At 38.1% G+C, this 15,576-nt stretch overlaps 1 protein-coding gene across 10 annotated transcripts in view; it reads right to left on the reverse strand.

Annotated features, from left to right (window-relative positions):
- The window catches only part of HUWE1 (HECT, UBA and WWE domain containing E3 ubiquitin protein ligase 1), a 160,934-nt gene that overhangs the window by 69,771 nt on the left and 75,587 nt on the right, over window positions 1–15,576 (reverse strand). For 9 of the 10 annotated variants that reach the window (XM_054565717.1, XM_054565723.1, XM_054565725.1 and 6 more), the window contains 7 exons: window positions 14,929–15,048; window positions 14,316–14,417; window positions 13,769–13,849; window positions 6,814–6,920; window positions 6,319–6,496; window positions 5,117–5,208; window positions 3,992–4,203 (listed from right to left, as the gene is read on the reverse strand). In XM_054565717.1, the coding sequence (XP_054421692.1) occupies window positions 3,992–4,203; window positions 5,117–5,208; window positions 6,319–6,496; window positions 6,814–6,920; window positions 13,769–13,849; window positions 14,316–14,417; window positions 14,929–15,048 (892 nt within the window). The remainder of the gene's footprint in view (window positions 1–3,991; window positions 4,204–5,116; window positions 5,209–6,318; window positions 6,497–6,813; window positions 6,921–13,768; window positions 13,850–14,315; window positions 14,418–14,928; window positions 15,049–15,576) is intronic. The other variant, XM_054565720.1, reaches the window with a different exon arrangement.

Here is a 15,576-nt window from a genome sequence, read left to right on the forward strand (position 1 = left end):
TGCAAGCCTTTCTTTAACTGTACGTTCCCTCTGCAGAACCACTGTAGTATTCCCTGTTACTTATGCCAATATATCTACCCAAGTTGGGTTGCACCTCCTTGCAAAGAATCCAGAGATCCATCTCCACAGCTAAAGGGCACAGGTGTGGCTTTAGCCTATTGAGACACCTGCCCCTTTGCTGAAGCCATATATAATGGCAAAGAGCCAAAGTATTACCATAAAATAGAACTCAGGTACTTCCTTCATTTGCTAAATGGAAGTTCGAGAGGAGAACAAGAGAGAACACAAACCAACAGTTTTTAATCCAACTCCAGGAACAAATTAGTTCAGAAACCACTTTTCTTCCTCCTCTCAACTTTTGGCTTCCAGGCTCAGGATGTCATATAGGAATAGGAAGAAATGATCAGCTCTCTCCAGTAGAAAACCCCCTACCAATCAGCTTTAAGAAAAGTCTTTCTAATCTTAACCTTGTGTCAAACTTTGACTCAGCATTTTGAAACAAGACAAGACTGTATTCCCAAAATGAACGAAACACTTTACCTTAACTGTCAAATTAAACTTCCTGTCATTTACCTCTCTCCGAAACATGGACACATTCCCAAACTCAATTTTACTCTGGCCAGTTTTACATGTGTTATTTATGGTGCTGAAGCCCTTAATCAGAAATAAAGTAGGATCCAATTGAGTGTCATAGTACAGTGTATAATACAACTGACCTCACTGGGTTTTTTGAAGAGGTGAATAGGGGAACTAGGTGTCTTCCAGCTCTTGAGGAAACACAGCTGCCTTTAAAGCCCAGATAGCTGCTAATCACATTCCCAAGACTACAAGGATTTATATAACCTCTCTCTCTCTCAAGTTGCTTGGGATAAGATTAGGTTAGATCATGCAAAGTAAAAAGAGTTGACTTTTTACTTTTACACACACACACACACACACACACACACACACACACGTAACACCAATTAAAACTCCTGTTAATTACTGGCAAGTATATTCATTCCTAGCAGTACAGTTTTGCTGAGATCAAATGATTTAGAAGGCAGAAGAGGCCAAAGGACAAGTATTTAGAACCATTTGTAATAAATGCCTTCAACTGTATTGTTAAAAGAACTCTATGCATGTGGGGAATTCAGTGGTGCCTAAGTTTCCTTATTCCAGATCTCTAGCAAAGAACCATTGTGTCTCAAGGTCAAATACAAACATCATTTTCAAATATTAGCTGTAGATTTTGGGGGGAAAAAGGGATAAGAACACTGTCTTAGCCTGGGGGAAAAAAGGAAACTCGGAAGTCGACAGGAGAATGGATAAACACTGCAGTATATTCATATAATAGAATACTACTCAACAACTAAAAGGATGCTCACAACAACATGAATCTCAAAAACATAATGAGCAACAGAAACTAGGTAAATTAAAGTACAGATGTCATGTTATACACATTTAAGACTCCAGTTATCCTATTTATATGATATTCTAGTATAGGCTAACTTATTTCATGATAGAAACAAGGTTAGCTTCCTCCTTTTAGGGTGGGGGAACAGAAAACTTAAAATCTGTGCAGTTTACTGTATAGAAATTATACCTAAATAAAAACATTGGAAAAATGTACTCATATGTATTTCAGGCACTGGAAAACAGACTAGGGCGTGGGAGACAGGAATTTGTTTGAGAGTCCCACTGAAGAATTTTGTGTTTGCGGGCAAATACAAATAAATAAGACTTTTGGGGAAGGGCTGGCATACACTGCAAATTTTTCTAAGCCTCTTCCTATAGAGGTAGACAGCATATAGGAACTCCTACCATAACAGCTGCCTGGGATAACCCTTTAATATATTTTATCTTTCAAAATGGAGGTTGATTTATTAGATAGCTTCTTGCTTTTCCTTCCAGCCCTAATAATTCATGTCGTGACCCAACTGAGATTTCTAAAGGTGGCAGAAGTGGAAAAGTATCTACGTATAAACATTTGCGAAACTTTTAGGTATGTTATGTGAATAAGGTACTGACAAACATCCAGACCATGCAGAATAGAGAAAAACATCGATACTATGGAACAGCAACTATTAGAGTCCTTTGCAGCTTAAAAGCTACATAAAATTAACACTCTGGTAGAGTATTAATGCTGTGGTCTAGAGTTTTTTCCCTATCTCTTCGTTCTCATTCATGTTTCATTAGGGCCAGATCTCTTGGCACTTAAGACTCAGGAAAATCATTAATGTAATGCTCTTGATTCATTTCATCAACCCACTAAGTAAACATTTACTGACTGATTATCTACTATATATAAAGTGACTGACATACACTGTCCCTGAATATATACAAAGTGACTGAGATACACTGTTGAATGAGACACTGTTCCTGCCCTGAAGGAGCATACAGATTAGTGGAAGGAAACTATTAGAATACATGAGTAATTTTAATAAAACTGCTGGGAGATTACAAAAGACCCACTTCCTATTTGGAGGTAAAAGGAAAAGCTCCTTTAAGAATGAGGCATCTGAGCTGGCAGTGCAGAATTTAGTAGATTAAAAAGAAGATAATTAGGGATAGAGTTTGGCAGATTAAAAAGAAGATAATTGAGGGGTAGGGGATAAATACGGATGGAACACAGAACACATGATATTCCCCCAAAATCATTGAGAGTGAAGACATGGAAGGCTTGAGAAAATGCCAATATACCATGAGATTTGAAATCTGGGCATGTTAGATCTAAGGTATCTGCAAGATATCCAGGTAGAAAAGAAGTTGTATGTAGATGAAAGTACACAGCTTGACTCAAAACCAGCACCTGCCCCCATCATGTTTAAGAAATCTTTCCTTTACTTGTAGCAAGGAAAGGGCACCCTATCCCAATGGGCTGGCTGAGAGTCAAGGGTATGGCAAGGAAGCACTAAGATTCTGACTCCTTTGCAAATAGTCTTGCTTTCTTTTAGAGTGCTCCTGTTCCAGAAACATTTTAATCAAAACAGAAGATGCCACTAGAATGAAGGTAAAGTCGCCCACTCAGACAAGGGTAAGATGTCTACTCAATAAGGCAATGTATTTAGTTAATGTCTCTCTTCCAAACATACATACAAACAAACAAACACACCTCATACCAACAGGCTCAATACTATCACTATCCAGAGCGCCAATAGGGCAACAATGGTTTTGAAGTCTAGGCCTTTACTCCAACTGTCTATTCCACACAGTCTTCTCTTAGTCCCAAGCTCAAACCCATTCATATTCATGCCCAAAATGCTCCTGCTTCTTTCAGAACTACTTACCTATATACCAAAAGAACACTACTAAATGAATGAATGCATTGTTGTCCAGAGAGATAACACCTACTTCTAGCAAGAAGGCTATACCTTGAATTAAGTTATACCTTCAATATCAGGTAGACTATCCACTACAAGCCAGCAGTCTTTAAAGCCCACCCTCATCTCACTATCTAGACAGCCATTCTGAATGTTAAAAAACCCCTCAAATAAATAGAAAATAAAGAAAATCTACTATGCCTAGTTATATCATACAGTACATTCCAAAACCTTCAGATTTATCTGGAATAAACAGATAGTGATCAAACAAAAACAAAGTCCAACCAACAACACATCCCCATAACTCTTAAGGATTTCTTAGGAGACAGGCTTAAAAATGCACCGTGTTTCATATGTGCTCACTGATAAAAATAATCAAACAGTCAATGATGTGGAATACTAAATCAACAAAAAGAAAGTAATACCTCTGAGGAAAGTCCGCTAACTTGGTATACTGAATTGATTCAATTTCATGAACAGTTTTAATAAAGATAGCTTGCTAAGGTGACCAATACAATTAAATACCAAAACACAAATGACACACAAAGGTCAAAGAATTTAAACCCTATAGACTCTCAGGGCCAGAAGAACCTTATAATGAATGATCTAATCCAACTCCCTCACCTTTATAGATGAAAACAACATGCCCAAGATCACAAGGCTAGCGAACCTATCTTGCAAACACTCACTGCTGATTAGGCTCGGTTTCATTCTGCTGGGCAGAATTAAAGCTCTGCATGGCCTGTACTTCCTCTTCCTCCTCATCCTCACTAGAGGCCTCTTCTGCAGCATGATTAGACCTTGGGGGAGGAGCAGTGGCAGTGCCATCTGCCTTCTGGATTGATGGCTTCTGACAGATGTATTTAGGGTCTCTCCCAAGGTTACAGATTTCTTCAAGTAACTGAAAGGTATAGGAAATAAGATTACTTATTAGTAATTATGGAGTGGGAAGGGTGACTAACAGTTTTTGGACCATTTTCTATGTGCTATACACAGAAGTGCCAAAACACTGTATGTCTGTTATATGTACTATTCCTGAAATGTAGTCACTAAGCCCATTTTACAAACCAGGGAAGTGAAGTTCTGTGAAGTTAAATAACTTGGTCAGGGTCACATGGCTGTTAAGTGACTGACTTATCTGACTCCATGTCCTAATTCACCAGGAACTCATATATTAGTTTCAACAATCCTGATAGGGAACTGGCAGGGCTAGTAAATGTGGGGGAAAAAATCAAGAAAGAAAGATGAGGGAGGGTAATATGCTTTTACAAACAGAAGCTAAGTCTTGGCAACTCATTACCATATTTCTGCCTTGTATAATGCACTCCCGTGTATAATGTGTACCCATGGTTTTGTATGCATTATACATGGGATTATTATAGCCATGGTATGTAACCATCATACCCATGTATAATGCGCATCCTTATTTTTCCCTCAAAAAATTGGGCAATAAAGTGCACATTACACATGGCAAAAATATGGTAATATTCTATACAGGATGGGGCAAAAGTAGGTTTACAGTTGTTTGTATGGAAAACAATGCAATAAATAATAATACAAAAATAAACTGTTTTGCATACTTATAAGTGTAAATCTACTTTTGCCCCACCTCATATAAGAAAGCAATACTGACTTTTTTCAACAGGGGATGGGCAAAGGACCAACCCAAGGACATGGAGAAAATGAGGCAGACATAGTCCTCTTATAGGCAAAGTCTAAGAATCCAAATAATCTCCACTAGGCCAAGCTTTTTTCTAACCTCCCCCCTTACTGTTGTCTCATGCCCAAGGTCACAACCTTTTATCACTTCCCACCTTAATGATCGCAGTCGTTGCATCCGTTTTGAGGGTGGGCTGATGTCTCATGAGCTCATCAACAGCACTCCCCAGGTTGGATGCAGTATCCCCTTAAAACAAAACAAACAAACAAACAAACAAAAAACGGTTAGAATGACTGAAGAAAATAGAGCTTGAGCTATTTTTCTATGCCAATATAAGGAGGAAAGAAGAAAATGAGCTGGCTGTTGCAATTTTCTAATGTTATGCTTTCTCAAATGAATTCACACCTACTACAGCAACCAAGTCACTGGGGAGGAGGATGGAATTGTTATCAGGTTAACAAACTTATTTTATAATATCATGTATGTAACATTCTACCCTGGCAATCTCTATCAAGATCTGCACTACTGCTACAGAGTAAAGAGAGAGAAAAGAAAAAGGCACAACCATTAACCCCCTGACTCCTCCAGGAAACAATGATAACAGGTAGAATGCTACAGTGGCAGCTGGAAGCTTAAAAGTATTTTTGAAACTGGATTCTTTCTGGAACCCTATCTTCTTTCTATTCTTCAATGATCTAGTCTCAAATACACTGAGAACGAAATCTATTCATTTGTAACTATTTTAGGAACTTGGATATTAGAACAGAAGATTACCAAGATCAACACCTTGAAACTCCATATCTCCTTTTGCTACATACTAGATAGTGGACCTGGAAATCTGCTGCTAACACTCATTTCTCACCAGCACCATAATGATAGATTTAACAGTGAACTGTTGAGGAGCATGGAAATATTATGAGCAGAAACTAAGAATGAAGTGTTCCTTTCTATCTGCAGTTCAATGTATGGTGATATTTCCCATTAAGCTTAAGCACACCTAGCCAGAGAAATGATGTGAGGTCAAGGAAGGGTTTCCTTGCCAACTAGTAACTTTTAATCATCTAAAATCTTGGCACAATAGCAAACCAATTGTTTTTTAAAAAGATTTTATTTATTTTCATTTCTTTATTTTTATATAGAGGGTAAGGGAAGGAGAAAGAGAGGGAGAGAAACATCAATGTGTGGTTGCTTCTCATGCAACCCCTACTGGAGACCTGGCCTGCACCCGGGCATGTGCCCTGACTGGGAATCGAACCAAAGACCCTTTGGTTCGCAGGCTGGCACTCAATCCACTGAGCCACACCAGTCACGGCAGCAAACCAATTATTTATTTTAAGATAAATCCTGGTGACTTACCAAGGGGATCAGAACTCCTCCTCCTCCGCATAGCTGGGAGGTAATCTGGAGACAGAAGAACCTTGAAGAGACGTTCAAAAGGCTGACACTGTACAAATGACTGAAGACCTCGTGCATTCAAGCAGAGTGCACTGAATACATTTGGGAGGGAACCAAGGACTTCACGGGTAGCAGGAACCTAGAGAGAACGTAAAGTGAGTCTGAAGACATATAAAGAGGTCAGGTGTAGATGCTAAGAAAACTTTGGCTAGGGGTATAACAAAGAGTTAGAAGGGATATTGATCAGGTCCCAATTAGTTTCAATACTACATATAGAAAACATGAAGTAAGATTCTCATTCCGTAAGACCACTTTTCAAGTATATGTTTGTGAGAGACTGAGAGAGAGAGAGAGAGAGAGAGAGAGAGAGAGAGAGAGAAAGAGAAAGAAGAGACTGAGATTTGCGGGGAGGGGTATACATGGAATATTCTTTACAGAACAGTAGAAAGGACTCACATCTTTGATAAGTAGTGCATGCAGCATGACATCTGTCAATCCGTTGTCCTGGAGTGAGGAGAGCAGTGATGGTTCTTGAAATACAAACACAGTCACCACTTCAGTAGCTTAAAAAAACAAAACAGAACAGAAATATGAGAAACTGATTCTTCACAGGTAAAAGCAAAACTCCAAAGGCTTAAATAAAAAAAACCACAAACACACTAAATGCACAATTGACATTCTTGTTCCTACCATGAAATGAAAGTTGCTAATACTACTCATCAGAGATTAATTATTGTTAAGAATTTAGTGACTACCCTTAAGATTTTTACGAGCAATGTATAGGCATGACAACTATAGTAAATAATATATTAGTGAATATCAGAAATATGCTAACAGATTTTAGGTGTTCTCATCACATTAAAAAAAGGTAACTATATGAAGAGAGATGTTAATTAGCTTGACTATAGAAATCATTTCACTATGTATATCAGATCATGTTGTACCCCTTAAATACATACATTTTATTTAAAAACATAAAAGTTAGGATTTTACAGGCATATTTTTACACAAATGAGGTTGTATTTATTGTTATATAACATTTATATTTCCGTCACTACAACTCATTTAATTTGAATGACTGCATATTATTCCACTAAATACATGTATTGCCATGTATATAAATCAGGACAAAATTGTGAGAATTGATAAACCAAATAAATATCCATTTCTGTCAGTTTAAGCAGGAAAGAAATCTAAGATGAACCAGGGGATGATGTTCTGGGTGAAAGTTAACACAAACTTAATTGATAAAAATAGACAAAATGTGGGCTGGGTTGGGGTAGGTAGAGAGATTGAGCAAAAAAAGAGAGTGAAAACTCATGGACAACAGTGTGGTAACTGCTGGGGGCAGGGAGGAGTGGAGGGAAGTGATGGAGGGTATGAGGGGGGATAAATGGTGATGGATGGAGACTTGACTTGGAATGGTGAACACACAATACAGTACAGATGATGTGTTGTAGAATCACGCACCTGAAACCCATATAATTTTGTTAACCAGTGTCATCCCAATAAATTCAATAAAAAGGAAAAAAAAATCACTAAAAAAAGGAAAATCCAAGGGTAAAGAGAAAATAAATATTCCAACAAAGGAACAAGAAAAAGTTCAACATCATTGTTATCTACAATATGCAATATCAGAAGACAATGGAAAAACATCAGAAAAATTTTGAAAGAAAAGGAAGTGGAACACCTTAAGAATTATGCAAAGATGTACTCTAACAAAATTAATGACTCAAGGAGAGGGAAAGTCTAGGGCTACTATAAAAGAAAAGAAAACGGTGAGAAAGGAGTGAAGAAAAAAGACAGGTCCTTTTTTGTCCAGTTTGGCAGAAGACATAGTAAGAATTTTAAGTTTAGGTGTCAATAAAACAGTATAGAGATAACCATTCTAAAAAAGAATAAGAAAATTAATATAAAATTCAGAATATGAAAAAAATTTACGTAAAACATAAGACTTTAGGAAAATGAAAAACACACTGGAGATCACTAAATCTGTTCAATGTATAAAGTTCTTCCTTTGAGATAAAAAGACACAATACCTTAATAAATCACTCTGCTGAAAACAACTAAAAGCTGAATATTTGAAACATCTTTTAAAATGTGAAGAGCAGACAAAATAAATTATAGTAAAGGTCCAAACTAAGTTAAAATGGGAATTCAGAGCTTCAGGCTTTTGTCTTTAGGGTGTTTTACCTAACCAAGTGACCTTCATTTTTAAGACCAGTTAGGGCACTGGAATAGGACATAAAAGCACAGGACATACCTCCACTGACTAGGAAATCCAGTAAAAACGGAGTCTGTTTATATTACAGATGGCAGTACATCAATCACATGTAATGGAGCCTGCTGGAGAGTTGTTGCTTTCCACCCCATGACTGGGTTACTCCTAATAAAGGATGGGACTTAAGAGTCAACCTAATTCGAGAGTTGACTGCAGTCGTGTTGGCACTGGAGTGCTCCTCAATAAAGGTATGCCCATTGTTCATATCTTTATAGACTCTTGGGTAGTAGCTAATGGCTCATTGCTTTTTTTTCTGGTCAAAGGGCTCAAAATAGTTGTCACATTCAGGATCATACCCTATGTGGAGCCTTCCACATTGGGAATAAATTGCTGATCAGGCTTGGCATATTATAATTAAAGTCTCTAATGTCTCAACTCATGCCAAGGCTGCCACAGAGGAAGCTAATTTTTATGCCATAGCTGATTAGCTCGCTCAGGCTTTTTAAATTAAGTTCAGATATTACTCTCTGCCCAGGGCTCAATGGGTTCATCAAACTTCCAGTCATTAGTCTCTGGACCTTTAAAACTTGGACTAAATGCCATGGCATCCCCATGCCTCTAGCTCTAGTCCAAACTCAATGTGATCTTTGCACCCTGTCCTGCCATTGGCATAATGACTAACAGGAATCCATACAAAGGGTTGAACGCACCTTCTCTAACTGGCAAATTCATTTGATTGAGCCACTGCCCCCTCACAAAGATTGTTATATAAGTCTGCTCTTGGTTTATAGAGAAGATAAGAAGTCTGATCCTTCCTATCATGCTACTGCCATCGCCACTATTATAGGCCTCACTAAATAAATGTTAGTCCTCTTTGGGCTTCCAGATAACACTGACTTGGACCAGGGTACACATTATTCTGTTCATTCAGTCTGGGTGTAAGCCGTTAAAAACAAAGCATCACTTAGAACTTCCAATTTGTCTGTCTGCAGACAGTAGGCCTAATAGAGACATAATGGCCTCCTCAAGGATGCTGACTTAAGCTTACAAAATGGACAATGGTCTCCCTAAGTGGGTCTCCTTTTGCCCACTTTCTTAGTTATCCTGAACTCTCAACCTTTTAAGTCATAAGACATCCTAACGAAATGCAACTACGACTTCTCTATTCCCTTTTCTAGCTACAAAAGGAGACACTTCCCATGTAAGAATCTATGATACCAAACAGAAATCCTCCTCATTTAAAGATGTCTCCACTTTTTGATTCTGATACAATGTGTGATAGATCAGTGCCTGTACTGAAAGTAGAGAGTAAAACTGACTCACTGAAAATTGAGGGCCCTCACCCTCCCAAACAAACTGTTCTGTATGCTACAAGAAAGGTCTCTATCAAAGCCCTTTCTCAATATGACAGTTTAAAATTTCACTAATTGGAGGTCTCTCTCTGCATGAAATGGAGGTCTTAGTGCCTGCCTGGTCCCCTGCCTACAACTTTATGGTTCTTCCACAGGGGAAGGAAGTTCTTAAATTAGTTCCCAGTACCAACATTCTTAAACAGGATGGTAGTTCTGGATCCACCCTATTAGAGAGATATTGAATGGGGAGCCACTACTAGATCTGGGATAACAATGCCTGTGACTCCCATAATAAATGAGCACTTACAGCATGAAAAGACCAACAGACCACAGGTCTGAAAATATTATGGAACATTTTGGCTCTGGTTGGCCTTGGCAATGCCTCATTTGGCTCATGGCTTGGGCCTGGGATTCTACAGCTCCAGTTCAATGTCAAACTCCTTGGGTTCCTTTGGCCCATACTATGACCTCACCTGTTTGGGGTATTCAAATCAATCTACAATTCTCCACAGGAAATTACTCTATAACCCCTGGAGAAAAACGGAATACTGATCTTCAGTCACTTTTATAATAATTTCTCAAATGCATGAAACTTTCCATCAAAGTTTTGGAGCCAGGCCAGGACTCCCATCAACCCAGCATCCTTGATGACAATTATAGCACAATTGATCATCCAGCCTCAATGCTGACACCCCCAAATGTTAACTGCCTTTACTGTTGCCACCACATCACTCATCACAACTCCACAGCACCATCAACTGACTTCCCCTCATCTGAGTGACAGTCCCACGTATCACTCTCCATTATTCCACCATCACTACCCACATTTCTTATCTTCCTTGACCTGATGGACAATATTCCTGTAACAGTAACAGAAAATGTCACCAGAGTGCTAAACCCCCAACAACGTTATCAGGTACCCTAGGTCATGCAACCACTTATACAAATAACTTGCTTCCTTGGGGGTGTTCAATATTTGTAATGACTACTTGTCATCCTCTCTGGTTAACTGGTCCACAATATTCATGAGAGTTCTAGTATCAGCTAGACTAGGAATAGAGTAAAAGCAGACTTAAAGGGATTAAAATGTGGCAGGGCTAAAACAGAAGACAAGAGAGAAGAAAAGGCAGTTGGGAAGTTAAAAGGAATATAGTTGGACAGGTATCAATAAGTGTGGTAGCAGAGCCAGAGATAGGATCAGGGAAGGATGAAAATTGTTTTTAAATCTTCACCCTCATGAGGACATTTTTTCATTGCTTTTAGAGAGAGAAAGGAAAGGAGAGACAGAAACATCAATGTGAAAGAAAAGCGTTGATTGGTTGTCTTCCTTCCGTACGTGCCTGGACCAGGGACCGAACCCACAACCTTTCAATTACAGGATGATGCCGCTCCAACCAACTGAGCCACACTGACCAGAGTTGGATGAAAATCTTTATTTGGTGGGTTTCAGCATGGAATTGTTGCAGTAAGCACCTGGTACTTCCTTACTGACTTGCTTGTCCTAGCCTCCCCAACCAACTGAGAGTCTACACTATGATTTCCCCTTCTGAGACTATTTTGCTCTCACACGCCTGGCCTGATATAATTTGGGCAGTAGAAACTCCACTCTCCAAGCCCCTTGGGCTACTAGTTCTCCTGTCACACAACACCTGCTCAGAAAGGTCATATACTCTATTACACAAATTACTCCTTTCTAACCCCAACGTCCTGACCTGTTCCTATAAATATTTAACACCCAAGGCACTCTAGATCTAACTAGAAAGTCTAGCTCTCTTTCACCAAGTCTTAACACAAAAGGGAGCAATGGGCTATCTTTTTACCTATTATACTGGGCCTCATCACCTCTGGTATAACAGGCATAAGTTTAGGTATTTTCAGTTCTGTAAGAGACTCATCTCATAGAGGCTACTCAGGCAATGGCACAACTCCTAGCTGATCACATAAATCATAAACCAAACAGCTCAGGCTGTAGAAGCCCTTAATGAGGGACAAAGCAGTCTAGCTGCTCTGACAGTTGGTAACAGATTGGCGTTAAACTAGCCACCTGTATGTCAAGGTAGAGTTTGTACCTTAAAGAGGACCTCCTGCTGCATTTGGCTCAATAATACAGGAAAGATAGACACAATAGTTCAACAAATAAAGCAAAAAACTGAAACAGCCAATTATATTACTAAAATACCCCAAGAGATTCTCAGACCCTCTCTACTAATTTCTTTTCTTGGCCATCTCCTTTTGCCCGGGGCAAAAGGCTCTACATTATTATATATGGACCTAAAATAGTAATTGCTGGCCTAATTATTTGCTTTGGCTTTGCAAATTTGGTCTCTCTGAAGTACAAACTTTTTAATAAGAAACCTGGGAAGTACTATACTAATTCAAATGTCAGCGATGAATTAAGACTCTAGATAAGGAATTTTTGACTTCCACTGACTTTTGTTTTAGTGCTTTCAGTCTCATTTCCCATTTCCTACATCATCCTGAGAGGGCTCACCTGCTTTCCATCCCTAAGCCACAAGCACTTATGTCCTCCTGCAGTCTCTTTTAAACTTCCTTTTTATATATATATAAAAAAAGGCCTGTGCACTTGTCTCTCTCTGTTAGGGACTTTCTTCCAGACAAATCATTCTTTTGTCCTCCTTGACCTGAAACGTCAGCAGTATAACAAATCTTTTTTTTTTTTAATTCATCCCAAAGGAATACTGTTAGGAGTGTTGCCATCTGAACCTAACCTTGGGAAGGAGCCTCCCTTCCCTATGTCAAGGTGGAGTTGCTATAACACAAGGGAATACTTCCTCAATGTGATAAAGAGGAATAAGACCTTCAACTCAAAACCTTCTGCTAACCTCAAACTTACTGGTGATATACTAAATGCTTTGCCCCATCAACAACAAAGCAAAGACATTCATTTTCACTACTTCCATTTAGCCCTGTATCAGAAATCTTTGCCAATTTATTAACATAACAACAAAAAGATTATAAGTGAAAATATTATAAAGAAGCAAAACTGTCTATTTGCAGATGATAAGACTATGTAGACTATCTTAAGACATCAACAAAACAATTATGAAGTACTAAGTGAATTCAGCAATGTCACAGGATACAAAGTTAATATACTAAAATCTTATTGTTTCAGCAAGGAAGTATCTAAATTGTGGTAATCAAAACTACTCCCTCCAGACACCCCAAAGTATTTAAAAACGTCTACTACTGGTACAAGGTAGTTTCCCTATTTCTACATCTCCCACTAAATTCCTTTACAGTTTTAAGGAATATTCTAAAAACCAATGCAGTACGCGTACTGCCCTGAATATGTGTGTCACTGAATAAATGCCAGTTAATAAAAATGAGCAATACTGGAAGTAGTGCCAATATCAAATTCCAAATGATTGCAAAGTACCCACAGCATCTTAAACTGCATTTTCTTTCATCAAGCAGCAATGAGAAACAATTTTCTATAGCTGGCAGGTCTGACATTCAGCTTCGAGAATGGAAACCATTCTAACTGGATTTTCCAGACCAAGGTTAGGGACTAACCACTCAATATAGACAGACACATTTCTTGTCACACTTGCAGTGTAAGTGTAGCACAAGAAGCCAAATGTACACTACTACTTGTTACAAATGATTCACAATACATTGCTTATAGAAGGTATATTTGGCATTTAAGAAATGGATATTTGAAACTGAATTCTGACCTTTCTATATTTCATCACCAACTAGAAAGACACATAACCACACAGTGGACAAATGTAGATAGTAAATCCTGTAAGGATAGAAAACACAGAGAACTCTGCCAGGTTATTCCAACTTGCTGTAACAAAATATCAATTCTACTTACCTAGGAGAAAAAGTGATGGGCCATAGTATTCTGCATTGCTGATGATGTGTTTCAGGGAGGTAGGCAGAGAACCATCCATCACTAAGACAAAGGGGAACATTAAGGAGAATATGATCAGTGCAGTAGTATTTTGATAGGTGGGGATGATGAAGCAATACATTATATGTAACAGTCTGTGGTAAACAATTTTGTGTTAATTCCAATCTAACAGCTTTACTTGTCTATCCTCTCCATCTCCTATTATTTATTCCTTGTCCACACAATAGCCTTTCACTGGGAGTCAAAGAATAAAATACAGACACAGAGAGTTGGAAGTGAGTACAGAGCCAAAAGCTGGAAAAGGAAAAACAGGTGAAATTGTTATGAAAATTGCTAAATGATCCTTAGGTTTGGGGAAAGTGACACTACAACAACTAAAAACTATTCAAGATGGCACGGCCTTTTCCTAAGCCTGCCCTGTAAAACAAGAGTAGCTTCAGAAGGCACAAAAAGAACCAATCTTTGAGAGAGTCAAACATATTTCAAGAAGGTATCTAGAATCAAATACCATGTCTTATGCCATCTGAGAAAGCTGGGTCTTGAATGGCCTTCTTGAGGAAATTCAACATGGATTTGAGGAGCGCTGCTCGTTGTGGAATACACTGGACTCCTGACAAGGGAGAAAGAGGATTACTTTATATTCACCATTAGACAAAGGTAAGCAGGCACATAAAACAAATTTTTATAGAGACCCATATAACACTACAGCAACACTAACAGACATGTGAAGTGAAACTTCTGGATGTTAGAAAGAATACTTACCTAACCTTTAACACTGAAAAAAATACATCATCAAGGACTGAATAAAACTAATACTAAAGTTAAAATCCCAAAGTAAAAGAAAAATGACCAAGTAAAAAGATTAACTCTGATCCTCAGTTCCTGTTTTACATATTACGTACCCTCCAACATGGCTGTTGTGATAAAATAATCTATGTATGATCTTTAGAAAGCTATAACATGCTATGAAATATTAATATGAGAAAACAAATGCCAGAATGGCAAAGTAACACGCTAGTCATAATAAGCAAGCCTTCAAATGTACCACTCAAGCTCCCCGCAGAGCACCTTCTTCACTAGTAATTCAGTGTGAAAGACTGTGTATCTCTGTGTCTACATACCAGGACGGGGGCCAGGGCAGATAGCACTGCTGCTGGAACTCGTTGCCCTTAATTCAACATCTAGGCGGTGCTCCATAGAGGTGGATGATCCGGGACTATTTTCCATAGTCACATCTGCAACTAAGTAAAAGTTACGATAAAAAAAAAACAAAAACCTAGTTAAGAATAAAAGTTACCACCAAAAGAAAGATTGTTGGAGAAAATTTTTTTCTGTTAAGGTGAGATGAATGATATCAAAATGGAGAAGAATTAGAATACTGAAATCCAATGTGAAAATGCTGCCTTTCCACAAATAGAAAAGTATCTAACAACATTCGTTATTCAAGACATGAAAATTAAAAACAATCAAAAAGGAAGTCCATCAATTCTTCTCAACTACAAAATTTGGGAGGAAAACAGGTGGTTTAAGTAAAACATGCAATTTCATATACTACTGGTGAGTAATAGACTGTAGGTAGAGCTTGTTGGGAGGATAACTTAGTAAATACAAAAAGCATTAAGAAGTTAATGCTCGATATACTTCTATGAAAGGATGTCTATGATACAGTGAAAAAAATGTTGACTATGTTAATAGTCTCATCTTTCCATTTAAAAAACTATATACTTAAGGAAAAATACAGTAAAAAAACTATTTATGTCAACGTGTAA

The sequence above is a fragment of the Pteronotus mesoamericanus genome, unplaced genomic scaffold, assembly GCF_021234165.1.
Source record: "Pteronotus mesoamericanus isolate MK-2021 breed Mesoamerican mustached bat unplaced genomic scaffold, CSHL_Meso_final contig_166, whole genome shotgun sequence".
Lineage (NCBI taxonomy): Eukaryota > Metazoa > Chordata > Mammalia > Chiroptera > Mormoopidae > Pteronotus > Pteronotus mesoamericanus.